At 41.0% G+C, this 24,581-nt stretch overlaps 1 protein-coding gene across 1 annotated transcript in view; it reads left to right on the top strand.

Moving 5' to 3' along the window:
• The window catches only part of LOC134353570 (doublecortin domain-containing protein 1-like), a 610,678-nt gene that overhangs the window by 112,635 nt on the left and 473,462 nt on the right, over positions 1-24,581 (top strand). The window contains exon 8 of the mRNA XM_063061626.1: positions 6,270-6,436. Coding sequence (XP_062917696.1) covers positions 6,270-6,436 — 167 coding nt within the window. The remainder of the gene's footprint in view (positions 1-6,269; positions 6,437-24,581) is intronic.

The raw sequence follows: 24,581 nt of genomic DNA, 5'->3' as shown, positions 1-24,581 counted from the left end.
GGGCATGCCCTCTTCTCATCGTTACCATCAGGAGGGAGGTACAGAAGCCTAAAGGCACACTCTCCGCGATTCAGGAACATCTTCTTCCCCTCTGCCATCCGAGTCCTAAATGGACATTGAACCCTTGGACACTACCTCACTTGTTTATTAATATATATTATTTCTGTTTTTGCACTATTTTTAATCTAATATACATACACATATATTCTTACAGTAATTGATTTATTTCTTTCCCCTTTTTTTCTTTCTCTATTATCATGTATTGCATTATACTGCTGCTCCTAATTTAACAAATTTCACAATATGTGCTGGTGACAATAAACCTGATTCTGATTCTGAAAATGTTGGTTTTATTAAACGTCATCTTTTGCCTGTTGTTAACAACTGAATGTGAGATTTCAAGCTAATGAGACCAAGAAATAAAAATTGATATACCTGGGTTTTGTTTTATTTGTGTAAAATAGCACAAAGTACACCAGTTTAACAGTAGGAGGGCTTGTTCCACACCTGAGCAGTGTTTGTTCCACGGCTCAGATTTCCTTCTTTCTGCATTTTCGGGGTTAATGCCTTCTAGAGATGGATTTCTCTGACAAACAGCTCATCAGTGAAAAGCAAGGAATAATCACTGCATCACTGCATGGTACGGAAACTGCACTGTGGTGGACAGGAAGGCCCTACAACGGGTTGTCAAAACTGCCCAACACATCACTGGCGTCCGCCACTCGCCATCAAGGACACGTATGCAGCAAGCTGCTGAGAAAAGCCAGTGATATCATGAAAGATGCTACCCACCCTCTTCATGGACTATTTGTTCCACTCCCATCAGGCAGAAGGCTATTTAGCATCCATGCCAGAATCACCAGCTTCAAAAACATTAAGGCTGATCAACACCTTCATCCACTAACCCATCCCGCCCCTCCCCACATCCCCCTCCACCACTCCTTTATCAGTTCCTGTCAGAGTCACTTTATATACAGACATTCCTGTGCCTAGCATCACTTTATACAGTCAGTCTATGTATATAAACCATCTTATGTATTTATATTTATCTTGCTACTTATCATTACTGTATTCTTCATCTTATTGTTTTTTTTTTGTGCTGCATCGAATCTAAGCAACAATTATTTTGTTCTCTACATTTGTGCATGGGAAATGACGTTAGACAATCTTGAATCTTGAATTCATCAATGGTACCTCGTCCATAATCAAGGGCAGGATGTACAGGAGTCTTAAGCCCCACACCAGCAGATTCAGGAACAATTATTATCCTTCAACCATCAGGCTTCCGAGCCAGCGCGGGTAATTCAACTCTGAATGATTCACCTCAACTCTGAATGATTCTACAAAGTTCAAAAGTTCAAAATTAAAAGTAAATTTATTGTCAAAGTACATATATGTCATCACATACAACTGTGAGATTTGCTCTCTTATGGGCATACTCAATAAATCCAAGAATCATAATGGAACCAGTGAAAGACCACACCTAATAGGACAGCAAACTGAACAAATATAAAAAAAAATAAACAAGTAATAAATATCAAGAACATGAGGTGAAGAGATCTTGAAAGTGAGTCCGTATGTTGTGGGAACAGTTCAGTGATGGGGTGAGTGAAGTTGAGTAGGGTTATTCCCACTGGTTCAAGAGCCTGATGGTTGAGGAATAGTAACTGTTCCTGAACCTGGAGGTGTGGATCCTGAAGATCCTGTACCACCTTCCTGATGGCAACAGCAAGAAGAGAGCATGGCCTGGATGGTGGAGGTTTTTTGATGATGGATGCTGCTTTCCTGCGACAGTTCTCTGTGTGATTGTGCTCAATGGTGGGGAGGGCTTTACCTGTGATAGTCTGAACCATATCTACTACCTTTTGTAAGACTTTCCATTCAAGGGAACTGATATTTCCATACCAGGCTGTGAGGCAACGAGTCAATATATTCTCCACCACATATCTATGGAAGCTTGTCAAAGTTTAGATGACATATGGACTCACTTTGAAGAGTTTACAACTCAGGTTCTTGGTATTATTTATTTATTTTTAATTGGTACAATTTGTTTTCTTTTGCACATTAATTGTTGTGGTTTTTGTTTCGAAATAGTTTTTCATAAATTCTCTTGTATTTCTTTATTTTCCTATAAATGCCTGCAAGAAAATGAATGTCAGGGTAGTGCGATATAAACATACTTCAATAATAAATCCACTTTGACTTTGATAACTTCTTTTCAGAAGCAGGCGCACAGATTATGAACTCCTCCATTGCTTGGTATAATCATTCTCTTGAGTTTAAATTGAAGTGTGACAATTGGCCATGCCTGATGGGCAAAGAGTCTTTGAAGGTACAACTTGTATAGGCATCCTGTTCCATTCATGCACGTGAAGCCCAAAGACCAGTTCCTATAGATTGCCTGGAAAAAGAAGTTTTTTTTATTTTATTTATTAAGATACAGTGCAGAATTGACTCTAACTGGCCCTTTAAGCCTCATTGCCCAGCAACCCCTGATTTAACCCTAGCCTAATCATGGGACAATGTACAATGACCAATTAACCGACCAGCCAGTACATCTTTGGACTGACTGTAGGAGGAAACTGGAGCACCTGGAGAAAACCCACATATTCCATTGGGAGGATGTACAGACTCCTTACAGGTGGCATCAGAATTGAACTTAGAACTATGACATCCTGAGCTGTAACAGCATCGTGGAGGTTCGAGCTAATGTTTTCTCCTAAGCACCCAAAGCCACAGTTTAAAATTTGTAAAATATTCTCTGAAAAGTTAATGAGAGCAAATGCAAGACAAAAACCTCTAATCTTCAAACAGATTAAATTCCACCGATATACTCTCGGTGGCCACTATTAGGTACACCTGTACTCCTGCATGTTTATGCAAATATCTAATCAGCCATTCATTTGGCAGCAATGCAATGCATAAAAGCATGCAGACATGGTCAAAAGATTCAGTTGTTGTTCAGACCGAACATCAGAATGAGGAAGACATGTCATCTAAATGACTTTGACCGTGGGATGATTGTTGGTACCAGACGAGAGGCTTGAGTGCATCAGAAGATTCTGATCTCCTGGGATTTTCACAGATAACAGTCCCTAGAGTTTACAGAGAATAGTTGTAGAGCCATAGAAAAATACAGCACAGAAACAGTCCCTTTGGCCCATCTAGTACATGCCGAGCCATTTAAACTGCCTACTCTCATTGACCAGAATGGTGAAAGAAATAAAAAATATATATATCCAGTGAGTGACAAATGAGAATGCTCAGGGGAGAATGGCCAGGCTGGTTCAACCTGACAGAAGGGCGACAATAACTCAAATACCCATGTGTTACAACAGTGATGTGCAGAAGAGCATCTCTGAATGCACAACACATTGGACCATAAAGTGGATGAATGGGCTACAGCAGCATAAGACCATGAACATAAAGAAATACACTCCGCTGCCACCTAATTATCTTCCTTCTGTACCTCCTGCATCTAATAAAGTGGCCACTGAGCATAATTCACCATAAAATAATCAACAAAAACTAAACATGCCCCTCATTCCTCAAACAACTTCCAATATGTTTACTTTGTGTCTACAGGAAATACATATTTTAGCCTTCCCTCACCATTAATAATATTCGGAAGGTGAAATGCACATTTTTAATTACTTTAGCCCCACCATTTTTAAATCAGTCGAAGGTCATTGAAGCATATAACACTAAAGTACTGTATTATTAGCTCTTTCTGCACAGGGATGGATTAAACTGCATTTTTATATTACATTCTGACACGCTCTGTACAATGACCTTATAATTTAGGTCAGTTAAGACTCTAAATTGTTTTGCTACTTATATGCCAACGGTCGTTAGGAGATGAGGAATCTGGGTGGTAGAATAAGTAAGAGAGATAAAGAATATTGTAAAAACCCCGGTGCTTACTATTCTTGAGCCCATTCAGAACCAGCAAGCGTATGATGAGTGTGGTGGTTTTGAATATCGGCCTTAGAGCCCATGCTGTTTTGAGGCCGGCCTGGAACATGGCATCTCCCTTTTACAGGCGTACGGCCTCATCACTCTCAATTTAACCGTACATCTGATGAACCCATTACTCATGGAACAAGGAGTGGATATAGTTACAAATGATCAATGACAATCCTTGAACTGAGGCAGCAAGGCATGAACGATTTATACATTTTGCTCCACTTACCCAGGCAAAAGATCTGCCAGCATATTTAATGCATAACTGCTTCAACAACTTGAGGAGGGGGAGAGAAAAAAAAAAGCTACGACTCACGCTACATTCTCTAAAGTAGAGAATTACTCGATTGAATAACCAGAGGGGATAACTTCACTTGCCCCATCACTGAACTGTTCCCCCAGCCAATGGACTCACTTTCAAGGACTGTTCACCTCATGTTCTCGATATTTATTGCTTGTTTATTTTCTATTATTATTTTTTTCTTTTGTATTTGCACAGTGTGTTGTCTCTTGCACCCTGGTTGTTTGTCCGTCCTGTTGGATGCGGTCTTTCACTGATTCTACTACTTTTCCTGTACTTACTGCGAATGCCTGCAGGAAATTGGATCTCAGTGTTGTGATGGGTAGATATGTATTTCGGTGCTAAATTTACTTTGAACTTTGAACTTTGATTCTGAGCCCGCTACACATTTATTGGCACACAGCAAGCCCACTAATTCTCAGAAACCTAAGGAACCCAGGTGCTGAACAGAGACTGCTGCTGCAAGAGACATTTGAATGTTCTTTCTGGTTGTACATATATATTACCTTAAGTAATGTCTTCTTTTTCTCATGGATAAAGCCATATTCCATTAGGTACACCGAGTAACAAAAATGAAATCAGCTCTGTGTTCCATAACTGTAATGTTAGAAACCCTGAAGGCTGGGCCTGTCAATTTAATGGGATCACGGAGGAAAGCAAAGCAGCTGTGAAAAATTGCTTTAAGTACAGCAATCGTGCTCTTGTCATTCCATTCAGTAGTTAATAAAAAAAAATACAAATTCGGATAGGCATCAATATTTAAGAAAAATGACTGCTTAACCATTTCTCGTCAGCACCTGAGGGAGGAAAAATGTGACGGCAAACATATAAACAAAAAGTCACAGCAGCTGTTGGCTTAATTTTGGCTGAGTAAGAATGATCAGGGTGACATATATCAGCATTCAGGCAGTGATCTGAAAGCTTGCTGTAGGTAAACCAGGGCTGGTGCATCGATCCCCAAAAAAGCAGAATCAAAACTGTAGATATGATTTAAAAATATTTATTTACCATCACTGACCAATGCACAAACAACTGTATATTGCATATAAAAGTAATGGGAATTAAAATGGGTTCAGTCTGATTAGATATTTTATCTATCTATCTACCTATCTACCTACTTTCTATCTGTGAATATATGCATCTATCTATTTATCTATTCATTTATGTATTTATCTATCTATCTACCTATTTATTTCTGGATCTATTTATTTAGGTATTTATTTTTCTATCTATTTATCTGTTTGATTATTTCATTCTTTATTTGTGATTTTTTATTTACAATTTATTTGGTACTTTATATATTTTGAATTGGCAACTCAACCATTGCCTATTAATTAAATACTAAACTGTAATTTATGCAAAGAATGTAAGTACTTTTAAATTGGTGGTTTAAAAATGATCCTTTTTTAATATATAAGCATGACTTCATTGAGAGTTTTTAAGTATTCATAAATATGGATTGAATGAAAATAGCCATGGAAGTTACTTTCTGAATAGTGACAATATAGTCCGACGTGTTTGCACTTTATAACAGTGGACAGGATTTGTTTGGCATTGTACTGGGAATCATCAATGCCTGTTGTAATTCTTGCACACATCTGTTCCTCTGGGATGGAAATCAGTTTATATAAAGAAAAGAGACATAATACAAGTCTCAGAACAATAAAAGTTTTGTTTCAGCAAGGTTTGCTTCAACCCAACTGTGATAAATGAAAAGATAAGATAATGAGTGCACACCACGACACCATGTGCAGTTAGTTAGGCGCAGCTCAGACCTATTCAGGTGTACTTGGGAAACCTCATGACTGTACAGTTGGGGGCTCAGTACACATGTATAAATATCTATACCCCTTGATGGTGACCACTAGTAATCCAGTACTTGCTCCAGTCAGTGCCTCTTCAGGGTATATATAAATAAGAGACGCTGAGTACTGTTGGTCTAGATTCTGATCTGTGCCTCAGGTTGGTGTCTGCAACAGAATGGATTGATCTCTTTTTTCTACAGTTCCATTGCTCGACAAGTGCCTGCAGAATTCCATCACACCTCTCCGTGGACCTGTCTGGGTCTCTAAAGGGGAAGGGTTCATTCTGTCCGGATCTACGGCGTACATCCAGGGAATCATAAAGGCAATAAATCAAAAGCTGAAGGCTGCAAGGAATTACAGAAAGCAGGTGAGATGCAACACTTTTAAAGAGGCTTCTTTTCAGTCATGTCTATTATAGACAGTGATTGACACTTATGTCATTAAATAAATGTGACATGTAATACATGTGTTCCAGTACCCAGTGGAGGCCAGAATATTTTCACTGTGATCTCTGAGCCAACAATAATGACGCTAATTGTATCTGTCTTTCAGTGTAAGATGTCATGTGCCTAATCTTTCTGTGACACACTGTGAAATGTTACAGCAATTCACACACTCGGGATTGCTGTGAATGCAAATATTTCATTCACGAGAAATGACAGACCACCCTCTTCCTTCTCAGCTAACAGGGGACTCTTTTTAAACTGCGGCAGAGAGACAGGTCTTTTTAAAGTCCCACTTCACAATCTCTACCCCATGATTCAGTCGGTGAAATAATACAAAGTAATATGGTGAGCAAAATCTATTTCAAAGAATAAAAGTTAGCAGTTGCTATTTAGGTTAAAATGAAACAGTACAAAGAGCAGTATACTCAAACCTAATTATCAAGCTGTAGATTTTAATTTCTTTTATGCAATGGATCGGTAAAGAATTTGGAACATAAAGGAGTGCAAATTGATATTAGAACAGTTGCATTAATTTCATAATGAGCCTATGTTCTAATGCCTATGGACTTGCTTTTGGGGCCTCTGCAGTTCACGTTTTCTGTATTATTTGGTTACTTTTTTAAAAAGTATTTGTCCTCTTTTGCACTATAGATGTTTGTTGGTCTTTGCTATGTATGGTTTTTCTTGGATTCTATTTCTTTGTTTTCCTGTGTGTCCCTGCAAGGAAATAAATCTCAAGGTTGTATATGATATACATTCTTTGATAATAAATGTACTTTGTACTTTTGGCCTGATTAAATTAATAACTAATCATGTCCATTCTGTGCCCGTTTAATATGCTTGAAACTAGCAGACATAAGCCTGTATGTCTTTCTTTGCCCTTCTTTATTCATATAAAAAATAAGTTTAATAGCTTTGAAAAACTTTTAACACTTTCAGTCATCCTGGGTAGTGGCATCTAATTAGCATTCCCATTACATGGTTGTTTTGGTGGCCGAGATGCTGCAGCTGGAATGCTATTGTGCTCCGTTCCTCTGTTTGGGGACAAACACTGCTGGGGAAGGAACGTGTGAAAAAGCCACACCATAGTGACTGAAAGAGGGAGGCAGTGTTTTCTGTAGGCTTCAAGCTGGGTAGCTGTCATTCATTGCCTTCGTATAGCTAAACAGATCAAAAAAAAAGAGAAGACAGAACCACCTTTCAATTTAAAGTCTATTCCTTCCACACTTCTCCTTAACGTTGCATTTTATTTTGCCTATATTTCATCAAATTTAATCAAATAAAAACTCCACCATGGTGGAACGCACATTCCGCCCCCTCCCCCTCCCCCCCGGAATTCAGGGAAAATCTGTGCATTTTGAATTAATAGAAGTACTCTGTGAAACGTACAACTGTTACTGATTGTTGAATAGACCTGGCACTCAGTAAAGATACAAGTAAAGAGCCCCTTGGGTGCTACACTATGCCAGTTTCTCTGCAGGAGTATAACTCAACAGGTTCTGTGCATTCACAGGCCATTCAACTGCTTGGAGAGCTTAATGTGTCATCTGGGACTGCACTGGAAAGTTTTTTTATACAATTCCGTTTAAAAGTGTGTATATATTATGCATTTATTTAAGTATTTCAGAGTTTCAGAACATAATTATACATGACATCATGTCTCAGTTTTTATTTCTAAACTTGCGTTTTCTCCTTCACAATTATACAGTATACTGGGTACATATGATGCTCAACAATTGTTGATAATTTACTTGAGGTTTTCTTCTTTGTGTGTCAAATTATCTGCAGCACATGTTTCAGTTTGACTGTTCAGGATTGGGAATGACGGATGCTTTGAGTCCGTGCATTATACACTCTTTTTTTCCAATATCGATCTTATCTCAGAACCATGATTTCTTTTGCGGCACCTGCTCATCTGTCCTCTGAGCTCAACTTAGTTAACCGTACAAAGAGGGGATATGAGTGATGTGATTAAGAATTTATGTGTCAATTTTTATGAAGTATTCAAGACAGAGTTCTCCTTGAAGAATCTGATTATTTTCAGATGACAGTTTAATTGCACAAGGTTGTACTAAATTAATCATTTTCTGCTATTTTTAAAAGTGATTTTTACTTTACGATAGCCATGAACTTGATGACACTGGACATAAAATGTGGTGCAGTTTATATTTACTGGGACAGGTCTTATTAAAGTGACAACATATTCCTTGCAGCAACAGATTACATTTTAAATACTGTGTACAGTACGTATGTAAAATGGACATGTAAATTCTATAAGATTTGGATGATTAAAATTTAATATGAATGTCAAAATAGGGAATATTCTTTGCATTAGTATGATGAACTTTCTAGTGTAATCTAACCATGCAGGATAATACATCAAATATATTTCAATTATATTAAATAATTCAGTTAACTTATTTCAATTAATTTATTTACATCAACTAGATAATTTTAAAATATCATTTTATTTCCATTATATATATAATTTTACAGAAAATAGATGTAATGTGCTTTTAAACATTATTAATCTCTAATTTTAAAAAATTATATATGTGCTTGCCATGCATTGGGCTGGCTGAGGTATGTTGAACATTTAAAAATTATTGCCAAATTTCACAATAAAAATAGAGAATTTGAATTTTCATCATTGAATGTTTTTTTAAATCTGGGAGAGATATGTCAATTCAACACTGTATTTCAATTTTTTTCTTATATGAAAGCAAAGAGTAGTTAAATAGACAGGTCAGGACTAACATATACAAAATGCCATACACTTATGGGAAGAATATATATATTTCTCTCTGCAGTGCATTGCCAGTGTAACTGCAGCCAACATCTATCATAATTAAAAACAAGATTTGAGTAGCATTCAGTTGGTGTGCTACTTAGTCAGAATTGCTTCTTGGTATTTAGACTATCTTTTGAACATTCTTTGTAAAGCTTTATAAAAGTGATTTGTAAGTTTTTCTAAATCATTTTTGAGTATTGGTTAGAAAGATTGAAACTACATTATCCACATAAAATCTACCTTTTGCCATGTTAGGATATTGCCATCATTTGTAAATCTGTTCTCAGTGATGCAATGCAGTCTGACTTCAATATCACATTGAATACTGATTAAAATTAATATTGTATTTGCAGTGTGCTCCTTCTCTCCCCACCCTGCTGGTCTGCCTCTCCCATCCCTGATGTCTGTCTGATGATATGTTTTAAGCCTGTGAATATAGTAAATGAAGTATCACAACTAAAATGATTTTAAGCATTGCTTTGGGATATCTTTTCAATTCTACGCTACAGAAGAATGGTGATATAATCACCCTCAGTATTCCCCAATGGAAAATGAGAAAAATTACTGTCAAGAACCAAAGACTTCTTAAGGAAGGCTGGTCCATCTGACATTGTCCACTGGTTAAACTTTGCTTGACTGCACATGGTAAAAATCTGCCACAATACACACATGAAAAGATTATTTCTAGATGGGAAACCAGAATCCAGGTTTAATATAATTGGCATATGTTGTGAAAATTGTTTTGTGACAGCAGTACATTACAATACATAATAATAAAAGCTGTAAATTACAATAAGACACAAACACATACACACACACACACACACACACACACACACACACATAATTATACAAGTAGTTTAAATCAAAAAAGATATATATATATATAGAGAGAGAGTGAAGCACAGGAGTTGTAGAATTTAAACTAGCATGACTGATGTTATAGGAAGAGAAGGGAATTTAGAAGGAACATTTAATAATTCCAGTTCATCAGTAGAATAATATCAGCTGAGAAAAAGTTATATATTTTTATGTGCAGTAATATTTATGACATTGTTCATATTTTTAACCTGAATAAGTGAAGTGCTCAGGGACGATGACAAATGCATCTTTGGAAGCTACATTAGTATCATGGAGTCATCGAGCACTACAGTGCAGAAGAAAGCCCTTCAGCCCATCTAGTCCATGCCCAGCTTTTATTCTGCCTAGTCCCACTCCATAACCCTCCATATACCTCTCTTCCATGTACTTACCTGAACTTCTCTGAAATTTTGCATTTGAACCTATATCCAGCACTTCTGCTGGCAGCATGTTCCACACTCACACTACCCTCTCAGTGAATAAGTTCCTCTCAGTTTCCCCTTAAATATTTCACCTTTCACCCTTAATTTATGACCTCTACTTCTAGTCTCACACAACCTCAGTGATAAAAGACTGCTTGCATTTCTCTTATCTTTGCCCTTTATGATTTTGTATACCCCTACCAACTGGGCCAGGCAGCATGGAAGCATAGCGGTTAGCATAACACTATTACAGTGTTAGCGACTTGGATTCAATTCTTCCGCTGTCTGTAAGGAGTTTGTATGTTCTCCCTGTGACCACAAGGGTTTCCTCCAGGTTTCTTCCCACATTGCAAAGACATACAGGTTAGGGTTAGTAAGTTGTGGGCACGTTATGTTGTTGCCAGAGCATGGTGACAGTTGTGGGCCACTCCCAGCAAGGCTTTGTCATTGGTGCAAACTACACATTTTACTGTATGCTTCAATGTACACGTGACAAATAAAACTTCTCTCTTTTTTAAAAAAAATCTCCCCTCATTTGCCTACGCTCCAGGGAACAAAGTCCTATTGAAAAAGATATCTTGAGATTTCAATGCACAATCAACCACAACTGTTAGACCCAATACTAAAACTCAACCTGAGATTACTGACAGCACCCAATGCCAACTCCGTGTGTAGTGCTCACTCTGGGCCTGCTTTCATGAACAGGTGAAATTAGATGAAGCTGTCTAGCACTAAATGAAAACATTGTTTTATGCAGGGGAATGGCTTCATACAAGGGTTCCCAACCTGGGGTCTATGGATCCCTCGGTAAGGCTCCATGGCATAAAAAAAGGTTGAGAATTCCTGCTTTATGGCCATGGCTGTGAGACCACGGAAGTTTCCCTGACACTCGTCAACACCATTGGGATTTGACCCCTCATGGTGACTGATTGGTACCTTCCCCCACTGCTGTTTGCCTGAAGGGAATTTTGGCATTCAGCAAGAAGAGAATCACTCTTTCCCATCAACCAGTGATGTTGCATGGTAGCGTAGTGGTTAGCATAATGCTACTACAGCACAAACGACCCGGGTTCAATTCCAGCCACTGGTGTTAGGAGCTCTTTGGAAACTCGTCTGTTCATCTTTGAGTGATTTTTTAAGGTAAATCTGGGAGCATAGGTCAATGAGAAGGAGAAATGCTCTTCTCACTGAATGTCAAAATTCCCCTCAGGAGAAGATACTAAGGAAGGTCACTGCCAGGAGTCAAATCCCAATGATGTTGATGAATGTTGCAAAAACATCAGTGATCTCATAGTCATGGCCAAGGTCAGTGTGTACCAACAACTGTGGTTAAGTAGAGACTGAAGGAATTACCAACAGGGGAAATCTGCAAACATTCCTGGCCTTTTATTAGTACAAAAACATAAGAACTAACCAGAATCAAAATCAGGTTTATTATAACGGACATATGTCATGAAATTTATTGTTTTGCAACAACAGTACAGTGCAATATTTAAAACCTATTACTATGTTACAATAAGAAATATAACCAAACAAATAAGTAGTGCAAAAAAAGAGCACATAGTCAGGTGGTGCTCATGCGTTCATTGTCCATTCAGAAATCTGATGATGGAGGGGGAGAAGCTGTTCCTGAAATGTTGAGTGTGTGTCTTCAGGATCCTGTACCTCCACTCTGATGGTAGTAATGAGAATAGAACATGTCCTGGGTGGTGTGGATCCTTAATTATGGACGGCACCTGCTTGAGGCATTGCAGTTGGAAGATTTCCTCAATGGTGGGGAGGCTAGTGCCCATTCTGCAGCTACAATCTGCAGCTTTTTCCGATCCTGTGCATTGACTCCTTCTTCTGGCAATCACACCAGTGAATCTATATTCTACTGACTCTAGCGGAAGACCATCCCTAGGCACGATGCCTGAATCTGCACACCAAAATTTTATTTTATGCTGTTCATATCTTACTGTTTGCAAAAACACATGGAGAACTATATTCCTGCCTGTGGTCATCAAACTTTACAACTCCTCCCCTGGAGGGTCAGTCACCCTGAGACAATAGGCTGGTTCTGGACTTACTTCCTGGCATAATTTACATATTACTATTTAACTACTTATGGTTTTATTACTATTTAATTATTTATGGTGCAACTGTAACGAAAACCAATTTCCCCCGGGATCAATAAAGTATGACTATGACTATGACTATTACTCTGCAATCTCTCATGAGTTTTCTGACCTTGAAATGGAAGGAGGATCATTCACATCTGAAGAGGAATCAAAATGATCTTGTTGTTTTTATCTTGTTGAAGGTGTTGGTGAATAAATATGAAAAGAGTACAATAGTTTCTGTTTTGTATTCGTGTAATGGTTGTGTTTTTAAAACAATTTCTATGAATGTCAGCTAGTATTTTCCTCCAAGATGACCACAATGGAGGCCTGAGTGCCTCAATCACCGGAGAGCTATGTTGACTGTAGTCAGGCCATTATACTTCGGCTCTTGATAGGGTCACCCATGCCAAAAAGGTCAAAGGGTAGATGCCAAACTAAATGGTTCACCAGTCTTCCAAGGTTGGGGGTTCAGCTTAGTGCTAACAACCCTGACTGGTAAACAAAGCAATTATGGAAACAGCAATGAAGAATCCTTCTGCATCTGAGTGTGACAGTATTCCCGTATCATGATCTGGTCCATGAAGTCTGTATTCCGGTTCACGGTCCGGTGCATCGACCCTTGCTCCAGGTTTTCCTATCTACCCTGTTTCTGTTCTTGTTGAGCTAATTGAGGCAGCTGATACTCGTTGGGGCTGGCTACATAAATACCTTCAGAGACCCAGGCGTGGCTGCTGGATTGTTCTTGTCCTTACTCCTTGTATCCCTTGCTCTGCCTTCTGTTTCCTTGCCTGAAGCCCTGCCTTGTCTTGCAGGTAACTCTCGCCTCACCTTAAGTTCTCATCTCACCTTGCTTTGCCAGAAGCCTTGCCTTGTCTTGCCGGTAACTCTCGCCTCGTCTCGCCTGCAGTCTTGTCCTGGAACCACCCTGTACCTAGCTCCCTTCCTGTCCCTTGCCTCTGCCCAGGTAAGCCAGGCCGTCTTGCGGTTACCTGGGGTTGGTTCTGTCCCTTCCTGTCCCTTGCCTCTGTTGGGTGGTGATCCGTGCCCTGCCCAGGTGAACCGCACCCTGCCCAGGAGGAGCCTGCCAAGCCTTGCCTCAAGTCTCCTGCCTCCAGCCTCCAACCTCGCCTCAAGTCTCTTGCCTCCAGCCTTCAGCCTCCAGCCTCACCTCAAGTCTCCTGCATCCAGCCTCCAGCCTTGCCTCGCCTCGTCTCCTGCCTCCAGCCTCCAGCCTCGCCTCAAGTCTCCTGCCTCCAGCCTCCAGCCTTGCTTCAGGTCTCCTGCCTCCAGCCTCCAGCCTTGCTTCAGGTCTCCTGCCTCCATCCTCCAGCCTCGCGTCTCCTGCCTCCAGCCTCCAGCCTCGCCTCACCTCAAGTCTCCTGCCTCCAGCCTCCAGCCTCGCCTCGCCTCAAGTCTCCTGCCTCCAGCCTCCTGCCTAGCCCCAAGCCTGAAGACTCCAGCCTCTAGCCTCTAGCCTCTTGCCAAGCCAAGCCAAGTCTCTAGCCTCGAGCCTCTTGCCAAGCCAAGCCAAGTTTCTAGCCTCTAGCCTCTTGCCAAGCCAAGCCATCTCTAGCCTCTTGCCAAGCCAAGCCATCTCTAGCCTCTAGCCTCTTGCCAAGCCAAGCCGTCTCTAGCCTCTAAGCCTCTAGCTCTTGCCAAGCCAAGCCATCTCTAGCCTCTAGCCTCTTGCCAAGCCAAGCCAAGTCTCTAGTCTCTAGCCTCTAGCCTCTTACCAAGCCAAGCTAAGTCTCTAGCCTCTAGCCTCTTGCCAAGCCAAGCCAAGCCAAGTCTCTACCCTCTAGCCTCAAGTCTGAATACTCCAGCCTCCTGCCTCCTGCCAAGCCAAGTCTCTAGCCTCTTGCCAAGCCAAGTCTCTAGCCTCTAGCCTCAAGCCTGAAGACTCCAGCCTCCTGCCTCCTGCCAAGCCAAGTCTCTAGCCTCTAGCCTCTTGCCTAGCCAAGCCAAGTCTCTAGTCTCTAGCCTCAAGCCTGAAGACTCCAGCCTCCTGCCTCCTGCCAAGCCAAGTCTCATCTCTAGCCTCAAGCCTGAGGATTCCAGCCTCCTGCCTCCTGCCAAGCCAAGTCTCGTCTCTAGCCTCAAGCCTGAAGATTCCAGCCTCTTGCCTCCTGCCAAGCCAAGTCTCGTCTCTAGCCTCAAGCCTGAAGATTCCAGCCTCATCCTGCCTGCCTGCCAAGCCTCGTTCTTGCCTAGTTCTGGGGTCCGAGCCAGAGGCAAGACCCAGGTACTGGGTCCTTGTCCAGTCTCTGGCTCGGAGTCCAAGCCCGGGCTCCTAGCTCTCTTGTCCAGTCTTGGTTTTCCTGTCCATGTCCTTGCCATCACCCTGTATCCTAGTCCTGTCCCTAGTACTTCAGTGTCTGTGTATTGCACTTGGGTCCGTTCCCAGCCTCCTCCTTATGACATCCTGAGTCTCTACTGGAACTTGCGTGACTAACAGTAATGAAAACCAAGGTACAGACATGATGAAGGAAGTTCTGCCAGAGGTGGAGGACCTTAATTGCTGCCCTAAACGCCAGCGGCATAACAGGCAGTAGAGATAGCTTGTATTTTCAATTGAATTCAAGCTCATATGGTGATAGCTGAACTCACAATTTATGATCCTTACTAGTCTAGTAACCTGGTAGGTCATCATTAATGACAGAATTTATTAAGGAAAGAAAACATGTCAATGTGAGGAAACAAATTAACTTATGGATGAGACGCCATTACTCCCAAATGCCCTGCATCCTCAAAGTTCAAGGTTAAAAGTAAATTTATTACTGAAGTGCATATATGTCTACTTACTTTCTGCCTGGTATACCACTGGTGCTTAGACCGAGGTAACGTGTCTGAACAACTGGTATCCTGTCGCACTCAGCTCAATAGTAAGCAAATGCTTTGTGAGGCTGGTCACAGACTACATCTGCAGCTTGCTACCACCCACACTGGACCCCCTACAATTTACCTACCGATACAACCGATTGACAGGTGACGCAATAGCCACAGCTCTTCACGCTGTTCTTACACATCTGGAAAAGAAGGATGCTTATGTGAGAATGCTGTTCTTGGACTACAATTCAGCATTCAACACCATAATTCCCTCCAGGGTTGACAAGAAGCTCAGAGACCTCGGCCTTCACCCTGCCTTGTGTAGCTGGATCCTGGACTTCCTGTCAGATCACCGGCATGTGGTAAGAATGGGCTCCCTCACCTCTGCCCCTCTGCTCCTCAACATAGGTGCCCCTCAGGGCTGCGTCCTAAGTCCCCTCCTTTGCTCTCTGTATACCCATGACTGTGTTGTTACCCACAGCTCCAATCTGTTAATTAAATTTGCTGATGATACTACATCGATTGGCCTAATCTCAAATAATAATGAGGCAGCCTACAGAGAAGAAGTCATCACCTGACACAGTGGTGTCAAGAAAACAACCTGTCCCTCAATGTCGCAAAAACAAAGGAACTGGTTATGGACTACAGGAGGAATGGAGACAGGCTAACCCCTATTGATATCAATGGATCTAGGGTTGAGAGGATGAATAGCTTTAACTTCCTCGGCTTCCACATCACCAAGGATCTCACGTGGTCTGTACATACCGGCTGTGTGGTGAAAAAAGCACAACAGCTCCTCTTTCACCTCAGATGGTTGAAGAAATTTGGTATGGGCCCCCAAATCTGAAGAACTTTCTATAGGGGCACAATTGAGAGCATTCTGACTGGCTGCATCACTGCCTGGTATGGAAACTGTACCTCCCTCAATTGCAGGACTCTGCAGAGAGTGCTACGGACAGCCCAGCGCATCTGTTGATGTGAACTTCCCACTATTTAGGATATTTACAAAGACAGGTGTGTTAAAAAGGGCTGGAAGGATCATTGGGGACCTGAGTCACCCCAAACACAATCTGTTCCAGCTGCTTCCATCTGGGAAATAGTACTACTACTACTACTACTACTACGTCGATTCAGGCCTAGGGGGCCGGCGTCGGGCACAAGTAGTACTGCAGCAGAAAAGCCAGGACCAACAGGATCCAAGACAGCTTCTTCCACCAGGCCATCAGACTGATTAAATCATGCTGATAGAATTGTATTTCTGTGATATATTGACTGTCCTGTTGTACATACTATTTATTACAAATTATTGTAAGTTGCACATTGCACATTTAGACGGAGACGTAACATAAAGATTTTTACTCATGTATTGGAAGGATGTAAGCAATAAAGTCAATTCAATTCAGTGAAGGTCCTCCATCTCAGTCTGTCCTTGCCACTAGGATGTAGAAGGGTTCTTTATTGCTGTTTCCATAACAGTTTTGTTTTACCAGTCAAGGTCGTTAGCCCTGAGCTGAACCCTTGAACCTGGAGGACTGGTGAACCACTGTTAGTTTGGCCTTTACCCTTTGTCCTGTTTGACCCTACCAAGAGCCAAAGTGCAAGGCTCTGACTCCAGCCAGCTGAGCTCCCCAGGTTGCTGGGACATGCAAGCCTCTAAACCACAACAGGGTTGTGGTCTCCTTTGAAGATATGCCCACATTTTCTTGTGGGCATTCACAGTAGAACAAAGAAATACAACAGAATCAATGAAAAGCTACACTGAAAGACTGACAAACAACCAATGTGCAAAAGAGGGCAAACTGTGCAAAGACAAAAGAAAGACAAACAATAAATAAATATGTAAATAAATAACATTAACGCCCAAGCATGCCCAATCTAATTAAAGATCCTTTTTTATTTATTCTTCAGTACTGGATACACCTCACTGAAAATAGTTTGGCCTAAATGTGTGTCAAGAAATAATGGGTTCTGCAAAGATTTGATGTATGTTCAATTTCTTGAGTGAGAGAGTGTGGAGGAAGTGTTAGCCTTCAGTGTATTTCAGTTTGGCTTTGTAAATTCATCTCTCAGTTTTCTGACCTATTACTTGATAACTCTTATGCTTTAATAAAAATAAAGTTTATATGGATTCACAAATCTGCCATATACACAAAGGAGGAGGTTGCTGGCAACTTGTAGATATCAAATTACCAGCATCCAACTTTAACTAAAATAATTATGAAGTTACCCATATTTTCCCTCTCAGTGAGCTTTTGTGCTATCTTTTTACATTGGATAATGATCAGATTTTTGTAAGCGTTTTTGCTGCCCACCCATGGCTAACACATTTAGGATATACAGTAATGAACTAAAACGGAACACTTATGTAAGGGCATAACATTATCTAGGAAAAAATGTATAAATGAATGAAATGCAGAAAGGTTCATAAATCTTCTATTCCAGTGGAAAGTGAAGTCACATGAAAATTGAAAAACTAAGCAAACAGCCATTCCAAAACTGCAGTCTAACTTCATTAGGGAGAGCCCTTCAGCACACAATTGTAAACCATCTGAATGAGACTTAATCTTGAAAGCTTGATTGTCAGCTACCTCCATTTTGAGCTGTTTAATAAAACTGAAGAATTCAAGATTGTTTAATGACATTTCATGTACAGAAGTGTAAAGGAGAACAAAATAATTGTCACTCCAGATCTGATGAAGCACATAAAATACACAAAAGATATAGAACACAATAGTAATCATAATAAAAAAATAATAAATATAAATATATATAAGAAAACTTATATATTGTATATCGGATGTATTTCCATAAGGTGATGGTAGGCTTGGGAGTGACTGTACATAAGGAGACTCTGACAGGAAATGATAAAGTAGTGGTGGTTGGCGGTGTGGAGGAGTGGGTTAGTGGGTGAATCAGAATCAGGTTTATTATCACCGGCATATGACGTGAAATTTGTTAACTTAGCAGCAGCAGTTCAATGCAATACATAATCTAGCAGAGACAAAAAAAAAATAAAAAAATAATAAACAAACAAGTAAATCAATTACATATACAGAAATACTGTATATTAAAAAAAGTGAGCTAGTGTCCAAAGAGTCAATGTCCATTTAGGAATCGGATGGTAGAGGGGCAGAAGCTGTTCCTGAATCACTGAGTGTGTGCCTTCAGGCTTCTGTACTTCCTACCTGATGGTAACAGTGAGAAAAGGGCATGCCCTGGGTGCTGGAGGTCCTTAATAAGGGACACTGCCTTTCTGAGACACCACTCCCTAAAGATGTCCTGGGTACTTTGTAGGCTAGTACCCAAGATGGAACTGACTAAATTTACAACCTTCTGCAGCTTCTTTCAGTCCTGTGTAGTAGCCCCTCCATACCAGACAGTGGTGCAGACTGTCAGAATGCTCTTCACAGCACAACTATAGAGGTTTTTGAGTGTTTTTGTGGACATGCCAAATCTCTTCAAACTCCTAATAAAGTATAGCCGCTGTCTTGCCTTCTTTATAACTACATCGATATGTTGGGACCAGGTTAGATCCTCAGAGATCTTGACACCCAGGAACCTGAAACTGCTCACTCTCTCCACTTCTGATCCCTCTATGAGGATTAGTATGTGCTCCTTCATCTTACCCTTCCTGAAGTCCACAATCAGCTCTTTTGTCTTACTGACGTTGAGTACCAGGTTGTTGCTGTGGCACCATTCCACTAGTTGGCATAACTCACTCCTGTATGCAGTCTCGTTATCACCTGAGATTTTACCAACAATCGTTGTATCATCAGCAAATTTATAGATGGTATTTGAGCTATGCCTCGCCACACAGTCATGTGTGTACAGAGAGTAGAGCAGTGGGCTAAGCACACACCCCTGAGGTGCGCCAGTGTTGATTATCTGCGAGGAGGATATGTTATCACTAATCCTCACAGACTGTGGTCTTCTGGTTAGGAAGTTGAGGATCCAATTGCAGAGGGAGGTACAGAGGCCCAGGTTCTGCAACTTCTCAATCAGGATTGTGAGAGTGATGGTATTAAATGTTGAGCTATAGTTGGTGAACAGTATCCTGACATAAGTGCTTGTGTTGTCGAGCTGGCCTGAAGCCCTGTGGAGAGCCATTGAGATTGCATCTGCCATTGACCTATTGTGGCGATAGGCAAATTACAATGGTGTTTAGGTGTTGATCAGCCTTACTGCTTGGGGAGAGTAACTGCTTTTGAGTTTGGTGGTCCTGGTGTGGATGCTACGTAGCCTCCTCCCTGATGGGAGTGGGACAAACAGTCCATGAGCAGGGTGGGTGGGATCCTTCATGATGTGACTGGCCCAATGCTAAGTACGAACTTAAATGAAGATGAGAATGCTTCATTGAAAAAGGGAATCACACAGGGAGTTAGTTTAGACAGCTTTCTCTACATGATGGTTCAAAAGTGAAAGAATTAAATTTAGAAACCCATATTTCCAGCAAGTAGCTTAGCGGGATTGCATGGTAATGTAGTGATCAGTGTAATGCTTAACAGCACTATCAATAGGAAAATTAGGGTTCAATGCCCATCACAGTCCCTAAGGAGTCTGTATGTTTTGCCCATGACATGTGGGATTTCTCTGGGTACTCAGATTTCCTTCTGCACTTCAAAGATGTCCTGTTTAGGGTTAGTAAGTTTTGGGCATGCTTGATCGGCGCCAGAAATATGGTGATACTTGCGGGCTGCCCTCAGCACATCCTTGGACTGCATTGGTTGTTGACACAAATGGCGTCTTTCGCTATGTTTTGATGTTTCGATGTACATGTGACAAATAACGCTAATCTTTAATTAATTATATCAAGTGTGTTAATATTAGTTAATATCAGATTGATGAAGGTAGAGCATTGGATGTGGTGCATATGGATTTTAGTAAGGCATTTGACAAGTTTCCTCATGGTGGTCTCATTCAGAAAGTCAGGTGGCATGGGATCCAGAGTAACTTGGCGGCATGGATTAAGGATTGGCTTGCCCGCAGAAGGCAGAGGGCGGAAGTAGATGGAATGCAGTCTGCCTGGAGGTTGATGACTATTGGTGTTCCACAGGGTTCTGTTCTGGGACCCCTGCTCTTTGTGATTTTTATAAATGACTTGGATGACGAAGAGGAAGGGTGAGTCAGTGAGTTTGCAGATGACATGAGGGTTGGTGGTGTTGTGGATAATGTGGAAGGTTGTTGTAAGTTAGTCAGGGATTGGGATCAAGGGTTGCAAGGTCATGTTACAGCTCTATAAACATCTGGTCAGACCTCTGGAATATTGTGTTCAGTTCTTGTTGCCTCAGTATAGAAAGTATGTGGAAGCTTTAGAGAGGATGCAGAGGAGATTTACCAGGATGCTGCCTGGACTAGAGAGCACATCTTATATAATCAAAGGAAGGTGAAAGGAGACTTAATAGAAGTGAATAAGATGATTATAGGGTGGCTAGCCTGAGTCTTTTTCCTAGGGTGGAAATGGCTAATATGTTAAGATATACTTATACTGTGGTTGGAAGAAAGTAAAGGAGGGGGTTTCAGAGGTAGGTTTTTGTAGACTGTTGGAGCGCCCTGCCATGGATGGTGATAGAGGCAGATACATTAGGGACATTTAAGAGACTGTTAGATAGGCTCATGGTTGAAAGAAAAATGGAAGACTGAGTCCTGATGAAAGGTCTCAGCCTGAAACATTGACTATTCCTTTCCATAGATGCTGCCTGACCTGCTGAGTTCCTCAAGCGTTTTGTGTGGATACCTCTGAAGGGCTATGTGGGAGGGAAGGGTTAGATGGAACTCGAAGCAGGTCAGCACAATGTTGTGGACTGAAAGGCCTGTACTGCACTCTATGGTTCTATGTTCTGTGTAGTCTCGGTTGGTTAGTACATGTTTAATGTGTGTGTATGTGTGTGCGCCCTTAACTCCTGGTGGAGCTGTCATGACAAGCTTTTTGCACCGATCTTTTTGGTGATTGCTCGTCGTCTTGGGCGTCTGAAACCTGGCGGAACCCATCCCTTTCCAGGTTGTTTTTTTACGAGGTCGAGTTGCTAGCTCGACACTCAACCCAGGCACGGATGGAGAGTGTGCAAGGGATCCGGCCGGATTCGAACTTGGGACCTCTCGCCCCGAAGTCCAACGCTGATGCCACTAAGCCACAACAGTGTAACGTGCTTAATACTTAGACAAAAAGTCTGCCTTCAGCATTTGTCGAATTTGCACTGCACTTGTACCTATAGTAAGTTATTGGTAATTAGGGAACAGCATGGTGTCAGAGAAGTTAGGATCATCACCAGAATAATGCACACAAAATGCTGGAGGGACTCAGCAGGTCAAGCAACATCTATGGAAAGGAATAAACAGTTAATGTTTCAGGTTGAGTGAAGTGTCTTTGCCCGAAATGTCAACTGTTTATTCCTTTCCATAGATTCTGCCTGACCTGCTGAGTTCCTCCAGCATTTTATAAGTGTTACTCTGGATTTCCAGCATCTGCAGAATCTCTTGTGTTTACAATCATCACCATCCCATCTCCCCTGGTCACATCAGGATTCACCCTAAACAACTGAATAACATTTAAATCTCTGACTGCAACTTGCAAAGCTGTTTAGAGATGGATGTGATTTCCAGTACAGAACTGGAGTGTGTTGCATTAGGTTGCTAAATCTACGACTAGAACCTACCATCAGGGACCACCTTATTAGGTACCTCCTGTTGCTAATAAAGTGGCCACTCAGTGTATGTTTGTGGTCTTCTGCTGTTGTAGCCCATCACATGTCCATTTCAAAGTTCGATAAGTGCATTCAGAGTTGCTTTTCTGAACATCATTGTTGGAACACATGAGTATTTGAGTTATTGTTGCCTTCCTGTCAGCTTGAAGCATTCTGGCCATTCTCCTCTGACCTCTCTCATTAGCAAGGTGTTTTCGCCCACAGAAGTGCTGCTCGCTGGATGTTCTTTGTTTTTTTGCACCATTCTTTGTAAACTCAAGAGGCTGCTGTGCATGAAAATCCCAGGAGATTGGTAGTGTCTGAGATACTCAAACTATCCCATCTGGCACCAACAATCAATCCACGATCAAAGTCACTTTGATCACATTTATTCCCCATTCAGAATGTTTAGTCTGAACAACAACTGAACCTCTTGACCATGTCTGATTACTTTTATGCATTGAGTTACTGCCACATGATTGGCTGATTAGATATCTGCATTAACAAGCAGTGGCAATAAAGTCACCACTGAATGTAACTCCCTCTTTCCTGTGGTTCGAGGTTCACATTATTTTGTCTGTTTTTTTGGCATGAAGCCTCAGGGGGTGCAATTTATCAGGATGTTGCAAAGGTATAGAGAGAGGGTTAAATGCTTGCAGAAGCTTGATTTGCAATCTTGAGTTTAAAAGGTCAAATGTGAACTTATTTGAAATATACAAAAATGTTCAAGGAATTCAGTTAGAAAGGTGCAGATCTTTCTTCTGTGAGGAAATCAACAAAAGGGTTTATGATCAAAAAACTAATGCTAGGTCATCTAGATGTGGAAAAGTTGTGGAAATTCAGTCAATCAATATCCTGAGAGTTTGCATCATGGCCTGATTTGCATCAATACCAATGCCCAGGAATGGAAAGGTCTACAGAAGGTAATGTATACAGACCAGTCCATCACAGGAAAAGCCTCGCCCACTTCACCATTAAACACATTCATGATGAGCACTGCCACAGGAAAGCAGCATCCATCATCAGACCCCCACCATCCAAATCGTGCTCTCTTTTTGCTGCTGCCATCAGGAAGAAGGTACAGGAAACTCAGAACTCACACCACCATGTTCAAGAACGGTTATTACCCCTCAACCATCAGGGTCTTGAACCAAAGAGGATAACTTCATTCAACATCACTTGCCGCATCACTGAACTGTTCCCGCAATGTATAGACTCACTTTCAAGGACACTTCATCTCATGTTCTTGATATTAACTGCCCTTGTTGAACCAGGGTGCTGAACCAAGTGTAGATAACTTCACTCACCATAACGCCGAACTGATTCCACAACCCATGAACTCGATTTCAGTGACTCTGCAACTCTTGTTCTCAGTATCATTTATTTATTCTTTGTTGTTTTTTGTATTCCTAAAGAAGGGTCTTGGCCTGAAATATTGACTGTTTGTTCATTTCCATTGATGCTACCTGACCTGCTGAGTTCTTCCAGCATTTTGCGTGTGTGTTTTTTTTTGTATTAGCACAGTTTGTCTTCTTTTGCAAATCGGTTATTTGTCAGTCTTTGTGTGTAGTTTTTCACTGATTCTATTGTTTTTCTTTGTTCTACTGTGAATACCTGTGAGAAAATAAATCTCAGAATAAAATATGCTTACTTTGAAAATAAATTTACTTTGAAAGTTGAACTTTGAAATTTGGAACCCACTGTCCTTAAGTGAAATGATTAAAAAATAAGCGTTGTCACATGTACATGGTAACATCGAAACATGCAGCATAATACATTAACAACAGGAAGTCTGCAGATGCTGGAAATTCAAGTAACACACATAAAAGTTGCTGGTGAACGCAGCAGTCCTGACGAAGGGTCTCGGCCTGAAACGTCGACTGCACCTCTTCCTAGAGATGCTGCCTGGCCTGCTGCGTTCACCAGCAACTTTTATGTGTGTAGCATAATACATTGTTTGCATGAATGACAGTGCAGTCAGGGGATGTTCTGAACAGCCTGACACAAAAGGCATTGAATTTTTCATGATTCAGTTTAATAGATCTTTAAGAGTTAAGGATTTCAAGGGTGTAACTGTGTTAAGTACATACAGATCAGTCTCAATCTAACTGAAAGATAGAAGGGCATTGAAGGGGTGAATGGCCTACTCGTGTTCTCTGTTCTATGCTCATGGGTCTCAGACTAGTGATCTGTTATATAGCTTTTGACCAGGTAATATCATTTTTCCCACTGCATGCTTCTCATTTGTAGTAGAGATGTTTCCATTTGCCTTTATCAGGTAGACACTTCCCTGTTACTAGTTAATCCTTTCTTAAGTAGAATTGGAGAGAGAATCTTTACTCTCCAGACACATAAATTTGGAAACTGCTTCACCAAAACCGCCT

This window comes from Mobula hypostoma, chromosome 11 (genome assembly GCF_963921235.1).
Source record: "Mobula hypostoma chromosome 11, sMobHyp1.1, whole genome shotgun sequence".
NCBI classification, from domain to species: Eukaryota; Metazoa; Chordata; class Chondrichthyes; order Myliobatiformes; family Myliobatidae; genus Mobula; species Mobula hypostoma.
The sequence above is the reverse complement of the archived record's forward strand: the minus strand, read 5'-3'. Positions and strand labels throughout refer to the sequence as shown.